The sequence below is a fragment of the Tubulanus polymorphus genome, chromosome 9, assembly GCF_964204645.1.
Source record: "Tubulanus polymorphus chromosome 9, tnTubPoly1.2, whole genome shotgun sequence".
In the NCBI taxonomy this organism is placed as follows: Eukaryota; Metazoa; Nemertea; class Palaeonemertea; order Tubulaniformes; family Tubulanidae; genus Tubulanus; species Tubulanus polymorphus.
This window is the reverse complement of record NC_134033.1, coordinates 4736261-4748557: the sequence shown is the minus strand read 5'-3', so window position 1 is coordinate 4748557 and position 12297 is coordinate 4736261. Positions and strand designations below refer to the sequence as shown.

Below are 12297 nucleotides of genomic sequence, written 5' to 3'. Positions count from 1 at the left end.
CGCAGAATGGTTTAAACCTGCTGCTGTTAATGAAACGATGCCAGAAGTTATTCGAGGATTGATATCTCCGCTAAGAAAACAACCGATAAATGACGTCGATATGCCGTGTACGGCGATGATACTGAATAATCCACGAGGATCGGCGAACTGGGTTCGATTCCCGTGTCAAATCGAGGAGACGCACACGACATTCATTTGTGAAACAGAAAGAAACGATTTTAATGCATCTCCACAAAACGATACAACTGGAATAAAGCGGAAAAACTTTGAACTATTTAACTCCACGTGTCTAAGAGGATGGATTCATATAGAAGCGCATTGCTATCAGATACTTACAGCCTGGCAAACGCTCCAATTTGAAAGTTTAACAATCCACAAAGCTAGAGAAATGTGTCTTACAATCGGTGGAGACATAGGTATAATAACATCTGATATTGAAATTCAGTATTTGATAAATGTTTTCCACTATCAGCATCAATATGGCGCTATACTGACTAATCATACGAGCGGAAGAATTATGGCAATAAAACCAGTTGTAATTAGAGATTGGATAACATATTTTCAAACAGTGAAATGGTCAGTGACTGCCTTCGATAATGTGACAGATGAAGCGCATTCGGTGCTATGTTCCTACAATGTAACTGGTGAAGAGTTGGCTTCTATAAGCGGTTGTAAATCGTGGCAGTTTGAATGTAACGATCAAAGATGTATCAGCGACCATCGCGTATGCGATACCAGACACGACTGTCAACACGGTGAAGATGAACTCGATTGTACGGATATCAATTTACACAGTCAGTTCCGCTGTAACGATGGACAGGTTATATCGATTAGTGGTTTCTGTGATTTTATGAGAGATTGCGTTGACGGATCGGATGAGAACTCGTGCTATCATATTTCATGTTCCTCTGATCAATTTAAGTGTAACGACGGACAATGTGTGGGTAAATATAAACGATGTGATTGACTGGTTGATTGTCGAGATAAATCCGATGAGATCGGCTGCTCTTCAGACGAATGTAACGGGTTTTTGTGCGTAAATGGCGAATGTATCAGTTCTCTGTTGTATCGGGATGGCGTTGTAGATTGTGGCGGGGACCTCGAAGAAGATGAAATAGTAACGACCAACATAACGATTAAACCACAAATTCACTGCACTACAGAGAACTACTGCACGACCAATTTCACTTCACTCTGTACCGAATCGGATAAACAAAGATGTTCATTCGATTCTCCTCATTGTTACGCGAGAAGAGATAGATGTATTTTAGAAAGAATGCCGACAGGTTTTCCTGTTTGTAGAAGACTCGAACATTTACTGAATTGTAACGAGTTTGAATGTGCAGCTGGTACAGTGAAATGTCCATCGTCTTACTGTATACCGATTAGACACGTGTGCGATGGTCGATCAGATTGTCCCAATTCAGAAGATGAATTCGATTGCGAAACGTTTTCGTGTCCGGCAATGTTTAAATGCGCTGACGAACATCGATGTATTCCTCAGTCGGAAGTTTGCGATGGTGTCGTTAATTGTAAACGTAACTCGGATGACGAGGCTTACTGCGACGTCACGTGTCCTAACTATTGTAAATGTCAAGGTCGTTTCATCGATTGTGAAAATACTTTTTTATCGGATATTTCTCGAATTTTTGCCGCGTCGACTCGAATTTTGATTTTATCGAATAACCGAGTTAGATTCAATGAATCGACATTTTCCTCTTTTCTGTACCTTTTCTTACTCAATATTTCCCGTAATGATTTATCTGACATTGTCTCCAACGCGTTTTCTAATCTACGCAATCTAAATACATTAGATCTGTCGTATAATCGCCTAGTATCACTAGATACTGATACATTCACCGGTTTAAACAGTTTGAAACAACTTTTACTCGCCGGAAATCCGCTGAGATATTTGAACGATGGAAGCTTCAATGGTTTGACGTCACTTCCGGTTATGGATCTCCGTGAACTCTCTATTTCTTTTCTTACTCGTAACGTATTCCGAGGTTTACCAGCGCTGAAATATTTGAATATCAGCAGTAACGTAATCGAATCAATATCCAGATACGCGTTTACTGGGTTGAGTTCACTGGGAATTCTAGATTTCACCAACAATTCTCGGATAATTTCTACGGAAAATAATATCTTCGATAATCTGACGTCTTTATATTTTCTCGCTTCGGACGCGTATAAATTCTGTTGTATGGTGCCGAATATTTACCGGTGTCTCCCGGATCCTGACCAATTCTCATCGTGTTCAGACCTCATTGAGAACACTGTCCTCACAGCTGTTATCTGGATCATCGCTTGTTTTACTTGCGCTTCCAATATTACCGTTATTATATTTCGTTTTAGGTCGATTCGAGTTTCGTCAGAAACGCAAAATAAATCGTCGGATATCCTCATCATTAATATCGCGCTTTGTGATTTGCTGATGTCTGTTTATCTGTTTCTGATCGCTGCAACAGATCACGTTTATAAAGGTGTTTATTTTCTGAATTCTGAAACTTGGACTCGTAGTTCATTATGCGGTGTTGCCGGTATTGTGGTGACGATATCTTGCGAAGGCTCTTTAACATTTCTCCTTCTCCTCACGCGTTTCAGATATTCAAATATAATCGACCCATTTTCCGGTAACCCGGTTTTATCCTCAAATATCATTGTGATTCTGTCTTGTTTATGCTGGATATTTCTGAGTTTAATCGCCTTTCTGCCGCTGTCTCGGTCGTCTTATTTCGGTGATAATTTTTACGGTAGTACGGGTATCTGTTTACCTATGAATTTAATATCTATAGATGTCAATGGTTGGCAATATTCGTTCGCTATATTCGCTGTATTAAACGCGATCATTCTCACTCTGATAATGATGTCGTACGCGCAGATGTACAAGTATGTATCCGGAAGCAGGTCCGGTTCGGGTAGAGCCGATCCTACAGAACTCGTTCTAGCTCGACGCAGTTTAGTCATCAATTTATGTAATTTATTTTGCTGGCTACCGTTAATAATCGTTCAGTTTTGCGCCGTATTTTCGGTCGAGATACCGAACCAGGTTGCCGCTTGGCTGGCCGTTCTTTTCTTGCCGATAAACTCGACTCTGAACCCGCTTCTTTACACAATTCTAACTATCGATATGAAATCCATACGAGCTCGAAATAAACGCAGAAAACGACAACCAATAAAATGATGATATTATTGATGAATGATTATAACTTATTTCCTCTACAATGCTGTTTTAGTGATAACCCCTTCACTTTTCAAAAAATAGATTTTTATGTCGGTGTCAAAAACTGACCACCGTTTTTCATGTCACTTTCATGTCGCATTGTTTCAAATTTGGGAGCTGACTTTTGCATCACTGAAAACTAGGGATTCATACGGTTTAAATGTTGTTAAAACTGTCAAATTCCACCAATGGACCAAAAAAACATGATAAAACACGCGTCACAAATGGATTTTAAAAAAGAGAATAAAATGACGAACAATACGGGACAAAAGTACCCTAACAAAATGGCGGCAAGCACTTGCTTAATGGTTTATTGCAGATAGTTCACTTTTCAGCAGATAAGGTATCGTCACATTAACATAATAAAATAGTTCTTAGATAATTATCTTTATCAGTTTTTCAGTGTGTTTAGTCGTCTTGGAAAATTCGAAGTTGACAGGTCAGAATAGGTTTCGAACACACAAGCTCGAGTGCCGGCTAAGCAACTTTTAACTATATCTACATTTATTACATTTGTTCCTATTGTTTTTCCCAATAAAACCCTAATCCTAAACCTAAGCCTACTCGAACCCTAACCTAACTCTGACCCTTTGGACCCTTGTGTGTGAACATCATGCCCTTACGCTCCAGACTCTCTATAGATAGAATAACTACTCAAAAAAGCCGCCAGTTTCTATCAACAATCAAAATTGGGATCGTCTGATAGTCGTGGTGTTTAATACAGCGCATGCGCGGGTCTCTTGTGAAAAATAAATTTGTAGTGCGGTAACCCATTGCCACTAGCGACACCTGGAGGATTATCGCTGAATCCTCGCTTGCCGCAGTAGCGTTGTCGGCTTAACACTGGACGAAGGACATTTTAAAATTGTATGTAGATATATAAATATAAAACCGACTAGGCACTGAATATCGAATTAGATTTTTAATCTCGTTAATCATTACTCGGTTTCGTAGATTATCGAATTTAATTTTTAGTAAGCGCCGTGTAGTCTGACTCATCCTCTCTACCGCTCTCTCTCACTCACTCGGAAACGCCCAACATTAATTGGATTAAAATCTATTCGCTGTGTTTAGAGTTAAACTGATCGAGGAGAATGTCAACATGACGCGCAGTCTCTTAACGTTATTACTCATTCTACTAATGAAACTGTCGTCGGTTCAGACGACTGATCGGATCTCTACCGATCAACCGTCTGTAACTGTCAGTTCACGGTGTAACAATACGTGGTTTTCACTCGATTCTACGTCCGGTTACATCGTTTCACCGAACTATCCGTCGTTAGCGCGCGGTGTTGAATGTCGTTGGTTCGTCAACAGCTCTTTACCGGGTACCTTTCGCGTCCAAGTTTACTACGACATCGAGCCGTCTATATTCTGTAGAGATAACTATCTTCACATCAGCGATTCTGATAACTTACTGTGCGGTGCTGGAAAACAATTAGATATTTACCGCAGTAATTCATTATCGTTGATGTTTAAGAGTGATGTAAATGATGTTGTGAAAGGAAGTCGAGTTTATGTATTTTATCGTTTGGAGGAAAACCATCTAAAAACTGTTCACCACTGTTCGTCCAACAAACTAAAACAATTGCAAACTTTTGAAACTGGTTATAAATTTGCTATCATCGAAATGTATGGAATATTATGTAGTTTCCTGCAGCTGGAGTGGTCCGGGATACCAGAGGGTTTCGGTATGAATCTGACTTTTGAGAGAATAGATTTTAGATTGTTACAAGCAGGTTTAGATTTGACCGTTCAAATTTATGACGGATGGAACACAAGTGAACCTATAATGAATATACGGGAACAAACCAGACATCCGCCCATCTCTATTTACACTAAAACTAACAGAGCTATCGTCACTTTTTCAATGAGACAGGTCCGAGTGACTCTCAAAACTAATCTATTTGTAAAACTGTATAGAATATCAGATTGGAATATTTCGAATCCATCGATTTCGATTTATAAAAACAAATCTGGAGTGCTCATTCCTGGTGATAGGCCGCACGTAATAACTCGGTCTAAACGCTTATACTGCTGGTCTATCACAGCTGAAATACTGCAGTACGTCGTCTTCAACTGGTCACGTGATCTCGTCACTTCCGGTGACGTCATCGGTGTTTATAAACTGGAAGGTTTAACGGTTGTCGGAACTGATATTTTACTCGGCGAAAACTTCCTGGAATCGTTAGGCGTAAAATCTGACGGATTTCTCGTCATATTGTGTTTACTGTTGTCAGAGAATCTTTTCGGAAAATCGTTGAGGAATTCAACATCGTTCGAATACAAAATAGAATCATTGAAGGAAACGGACGTCAAAGTGGAAGATAAAAAAGTGAGTTGAAACAGCATGAAAATATCTTTTATATTTATTGTATTGATTTGAAATTGTTTGACAACGATGAAATAATGTGTAGAATTCACAGGAATCGTAATTTTTTGACATCAAACCTGATCGAACACAAGTCATTAACCCTTTAACGACAGAGTCGCAATATTTTTTGGTTAAATTGGCAAAGGAAAATATGGCATGAACATCAATTGAATACCGATGATTTACTCTATGTTTGCATCTATTGCAGGTTGGAAATACTCATTCAGTGGACTATTACAGTCTGTTCCCCCGTTATTCGAAACGGAAGTTACAATATCGTATCATTAGATTTGCACTCAGCTCGAAAATCGACATCTATGAGCATACATCATCAGCTTTTAGATTCAAACTAACAGTTTTATCAGAAAACTGTGATCGAGCTGGTTTTTATATATATGATGGCAGTAATTTCACAGCTAGACGCTATGGTCCGTATTGTCCTGGTTCATACTACGGTCGATCTGTCGTCAGCCTGATTACATCAGGTGGACCGGTTACTGTAGCAGCGTACGCTTACAACTGGCATGATCTACTAGTATATGGTAGACTAAAATTAGTTCCAACTGATTGTGACGGGTATGTTCTACAGGAAGGAGAACGACAAATCACTATGACGTCATACTGTCTCATGATTACACCTGAAAATCGACGCCTACCGATTGGAAATATTGATGTATTATCAGAACACGAATATCAAATTGACAGATGTTATCGTGGAGCTATGAATCCCTGTTCAGCGATAAGTCTCAATAGTCACGTGTTAAACACCAGTCTCGTATTAAACCACGTGAAAGTATTACGCACTAAATATGAATTCTGGAGGACACCACTAATGATTGTATTACGACGTAAATGTCAGAAATTAAAACAAAGTCAACTGGATCCAGGTTCAAGAGGTGTTGTCAAAAAGAGCGATGTAGATTGTGGACTCGTGCAGTCACCGGACTTCCCTGGATTATCAACCTCCGAAACTATATTCTTCGGTTTCTCTTTTCCTACTGACAAAAATATAAATCATTACATCAGATTCCTGTTTAAATTTATCGGACAAACATCATGCTCCGAATCTGTTAGTACCCGCACAAGGGGATCAATATTACTAAGACAAATTATCAAAATATTTGATGATCCGAACAATTTATTTTCCACGTTTACAGAAACCCGTCATACAACAACAATATGTGAAAATAACGCAGTAGCAGGACTTGTATTGTACAGTCTACTCGGGTATGACTTGTATTTTGAGTTGTCAATGTTCATGCCAATATTTCGAATTCAATACACTTCAGAACAATCGCCTTTAAAGAAACACCGAATCAATGGCTGCCGATCAGATTTTCTAGATTCAGGCGTTTCGTGTATTAGATACATCAAACATGAACGTCTGAATTGGGAGAACGCTGAAATTTACTGTCAACAGAAATATGGAGGATATCTTCTCAGTATCAACTCTCAACGTGAAATGATGGCCGTGAAAAAGCTGTTTGCTACAAAACTGCTTCTTGAGGCATATTCACAGGCGGCGCTTATTATGATGATTGGATTGAAATGGCAGGTAAAATACATATCAAATATCAATCATCTAATTGAGCTTTGATATAATGATTTACGTTCTTGTCATGTGTAAAGATATTAAGTTATTCCAAAAAATGATTAGAACACAGAAAATAATCCAAAAAGAGTTTTCTGCAATGTTGTATAACAAATATTTGTTTGTTTGTTTGTTTGTTTGTTTTAAAAGGAGTCCAGTGGTTATTACTCCTGGTCTGATGGGAAACCGTTCAGTTACACGAAATGGTTTGAACCTGCTGCCGTTAATGAAACGATACCAGAAGTTATTCGAGGATTGATATCTCCGCTAAGAAAACAACCGATAAATGACGTCAATATGCCGTGTACGGCGATGATACTGAATAATCCCCGAGGATCAGCGAACTGGGTTCGATTCCCGTGTCAAATCGAGGAGACGCACACGACATTCATTTGTGAAACAGAAAGAAACCATTTTAATACATCTTCACAAAACGATATAACTGGAATAAAGCGGGAAAACATTGAACGATTTAACTCCACGTGTCTAAGAGGATGGATTCGTATAGAAGCGCATTGCTATCAAATACTTACAGACTGGCAAACGCTCCATACTGAAAGTTTAACAATCCAAACAGCTAGAGAAATGTGTCTTACAATCGGCGGAGACATAGGTATAATAACATCTAGTATTGAAATTCAGTATTTGATAAATGTTTTCCACTATGAGCATCAGTATGGCGCTATACTGACTAATCATACAAGCGGAAGAATTATGGCAATAAAACCAGTTGTAATTAGAGATTGGATAACATATTTTCAAACAGTTAAATGGTCAGTGACTGCCTTCGATAATGTCACAGGTGAAGCGCATTCCGTGCTATGTTCCTATGATGTAACTGATGAAGAGTTAGCTTCTATAAGCGGTTGTAAATCGTGGCAGTTTGAATGTAACGATCAAAGATGTATCAGCGACCATCGCGTATGCGATACCAGAAACGACTGTCAACACGGTGAAGATGAACTCGATTGTACGGATATCAATTTACACAGTCAGTTCCGCTGTAACGATGGACAGGTTATATCGATTAGCGGTTTCTGTGACTTTATGAGAGATTGCGTCGATGGCTCGGATGAGAACTCGTGCTATCATATTTTATGTTCCTCTGATCAATTTAAGTGTAACGACGGACAACGTGTGGATAAATATAAACGATGCGATGGACTGGTTGACTGTCAAGATAAATCCGATGAGATCGGCTGCTCTTCGGACGAATGTAACGGGTTTTTGTGCGTAAATGGCGAATGTATCAGTTCTCTGTTGTATCGGGATGGCGTTGTAGATTGTGGCGGGGACCTCGAAGAAGATGAAGTAGTAACGACAGATATAACAATCAAACCACAAATTCACTGCACTACAGAGAACTACTGCACGACCAATTTCACTTCACTCTGTACCGAATCGGATAAACAAAGATGTTCATTCGATTCTCCTCATTGTTACGCGAGAAGAGATAGATGTATTTTAGAAAGAATGCCGACAGGTTTTCCTGTTTGTAGAAGACTCGAACATTTACTGAATTGTAATGAGTTTGAATGTGCAGCTGGTACAGTGAAATGTCCATCGTCTTACTGTATACCGATTAGACACGTGTGCGATGGTCGATCAGATTGTCCCAATTCACAAGATGAATTCAATTGCGAAACGTTTTCGTGTCCGGGAATGTTTAAATGCGGTGACGAACATCGATGTATTCCTCAGTCGGAAGTTTGCGATGGCGTCGTTAATTGTAAACATAACTCGGATGACGAGGCTTACTGCGACGTCACGTGTCCTAACTATTGTAAATGTCAAGGTCGTTTCATCGATTGTGAAAATACTTTATTATCGGATATTTCTGGAATTTTTGCCGCGTCGACTCGAGTTTTGATTTTATCGAATAACCGAGTTAGATTCAATGAATCGACATTTTCCTCTTTTCTGTACCTTTTCTTGCTCAATATTTCCCGTAATGATTTATCTGACATTGTCTCCAACGCGTTTTCTAATCTACGCAATCTAAATACATTAGATCTGTCGTATAATCGCCTAGTATCACTACACGCTGATACATTTACTGGTTTAAACAGTTTGAAACAACTTTTACTCGCTGGAAATCCGCTGAGATATTTGAACGATGGAAGCTTCAATGGTTTGACGTCACTTCCGGTTATGGATCTCCAAGGTCTCTCTATATCGTTTCTTACTCGTAACGTATTCCGAGGTTTACCAGCGCTGAAATATTTGAATATCAGCAGTAACGTAATCGAATCAATATCCAGATACGCGTTTACTGGGTTGAGTTCATTGGGAGTTCTAGATTTCACCAACAATTCTCGGATCATTTCTACGGAAAATAATATCTTCGATAATCTGACGTCTTTATATTTTCTCGCTTCGGACGCGTTTAAATTCTGTTGTATGGCGCCGAATATTGACCGGTGTCTCCCGGATCCTGATCAATTCTCATCGTGTTCAGACCTCATTGAGAACACTGTCCTCACAGCTGTTATCTGGATCATCGCTTGTTTTACGTTCGTTTCCAATATTACCGTTATCTTATTTCGTTTTAGGTCGATTCGAGTCTCGTCAGAAACGCAGAATAAATCGTCGGATATCCTCATCATTAAAATCGCGCTTTGTGATTTCCTGATGTCTGTTTATCTGTTTCTGATCGCTGCAACTGATCACGTTTATAAAGGTGTTTATTTTCTGAATTCTGAAACTTGGACTCGTAATTCATTATGTAGTGTTGCCGGAATTGTGGTGACGATATCTTGCGAAGGTTCTTTAACATTTCTCCTTCTCCTCACGCGTTTCAGATATTCGAATATAATCGACCCATTTTCCGGTAACCCGGTTTTATCCTCAAATATCATTATGATTCTGTCTTGTTTATGCTGGATATTTCTGATTTTAATCGCCTTTCTGCCGCTGTCTCGGTCGTCTTATTTCGGTGATAATTTTTACGGTAGTACGGGTATCTGTTTACCTATGAATCTAATATCTATAGATGTCAATGGCTGGCAATATTCGTTCGCTATATTCGCTGTATTAAACGCGATCATTCTCACTCTGATAATGATGTCGTACGCGCAGATGTACAAGTATGTATCCGGAAGCAGGTCCGGTTCGGGTAGAGCCGATCCTACAGAACTCGTTCTAGCTCGACGCAGTTTAGTCATCAATTTGTGTAATTTATTTTGCTGGTTACCGTTAATAATCGTTCAGCTTTGCGCCGTATTTTCGGTCGAGATACCGAACCAGGTGGCCGCTTGGCTGGCCGTTCTTTTCTTGCCGATAAACTCAACTCTGAACCCGCTTCTGTACACTATTCTAACTATCGATATGAAATCAATACGAGCTCGAAATAAACGCAGAAAACGACAACCAATAAAATGATGATAATACTGATAATCTCTATGCTGTGATGATTATAATGATAATTAATTATCATTTATTTCCTCTATAGCACAGCGTTAAGGATAATCACTATACTTTACAAACATTAGGATAAGACATTACACATAAAACGATATTTGAAAATATGAATACATTTTGTCGACCCACAGTAAAGACTGCGCCGACCGCGGAACCAATAAAGAAGTTTCCAGTTTCTAAGCGCCATTTTGTGGCGGTCCTTCGAGATTTCTCGAGGCTTCTGATTATCTCCTACCCCGTGATTGTAAACTATCGTCCACCCGACTTCGCTCTACCTCTGAGAAAATTTATTCTTTTCCCATTTTGAATCTTTTTTCAATTATCAATAATTAGACACTGGTGAGATTATACTGAATTTATTTTAGAACTTAGAATTGCTCTGTTAATCTTCCCTTATCTGTAATGATAAATCCTGGTTTCATCAAAGTCATCTTTTCTATCGCTGCTTTCTTTTATAAGCTTCTAACTATCGTTTCAAAGCCGTCCTTGATTTAATATCATTACTAATTTTAATTTACTTGCTAATTCATTAATTCTGTAAACATTTTTACTTCAAAATAATTGATATCACCTCAATATTGTTGAGCACTATCACGGCTAATGATTTAATTCCGACGTTCAATATTCCTGAAGATGTCTATTAGGATACGAGGCGAAACGTCAAAAATAAAACATTACTAACCTTTGCGGGATCGTTTTGCTGCGCGAGAGCAGAGAATTTATTTAATGCTCGATCACCGTTAAAGCCTCTCAAAACGCGCAGACACATGAAACATGAAAATAGAAAATCAACAAAATGTCGCCAGCAAGTCGCTGAAATATTTTCTAATATCGATACTGCAGAACCAGCCATGGTTTCGGCGTTGAACGTTAAACTCTCGTCGAAATGGGTAGAGAATGTGTAACCAAATACTGTATAAATAATAAAACAGTTTCCAGTAGCGATATCGGTTCTTCTTCTATCGGTTTTGTGAAATATTCGACGACAACAAGCCAGAAATTGTGGTGAATCATCATTCAGTTCTGTTAAAGTTGTGAGGTGGGGTTTATAAGTCGGAAAATGAGGAACAAGTCGCTCTCATCCATCGTATTAGTGATCGTTATCGTGATCGCTCGCGGTATCAGTAAGTTCAGCATAATATTATTATTACTTTCAACACAACACATTCATTATTCATATTTTGCTGGAAGATATTCGACGGTCGCAAAATGATCAATAAACACGTTTTTCAAAACTCGATTTTTCTACTTCAAATTATTCTTCTGTAAAATCTTGTAATCGTTTCAAACTAAACACATTTTCAGTGTTTTTCTATCGATGAAATACACGCATATCGGTTCGTGACGATACAATGATCATCGTCGGTATGCAGGGCTAGATTTAGGGGTTAATCTCATGGGACCCCTGCCTTCCAGTCGAGTTTGCCCTTTTTGCCAGGACTGTTGCAGATTGCTAAAAATTAACAATTTTACGCTCATCATTTGAAATCGTATCTTTTCTGGCGGATTACTTCAAAAATACCTAGCGCCCCGATATTGTAGCCCACGCCGAGGCTCCTTTTATCAGACGACGAAAGCCCGCTCAGACCCCGCTTTCCGATTTTCCTAAAACTAGATCCTGATATTTTCGTACTCGTATATTGTATATTATATATTCGAAGTCTTGTGGAACGTCGCTTTGAACAAACC

The 12297-nt window shown here is 38.9% G+C and overlaps 1 protein-coding gene across 1 annotated transcript; it reads left to right on the top strand.

The window, feature by feature from the left end:
* The first annotated feature begins 9588 nt into the window (after positions 1-9588).
* On the top strand, positions 9589-10569 carry LOC141911259 (G-protein coupled receptor GRL101-like). Its single transcript, XM_074802248.1, has one exon. The coding sequence runs from the start codon at positions 9589-9591 to the stop codon at positions 10567-10569; it is 981 nt and encodes a 326-aa protein (XP_074658349.1).
* The last annotated feature ends 1728 nt before the right edge of the window (positions 10570-12297 follow it).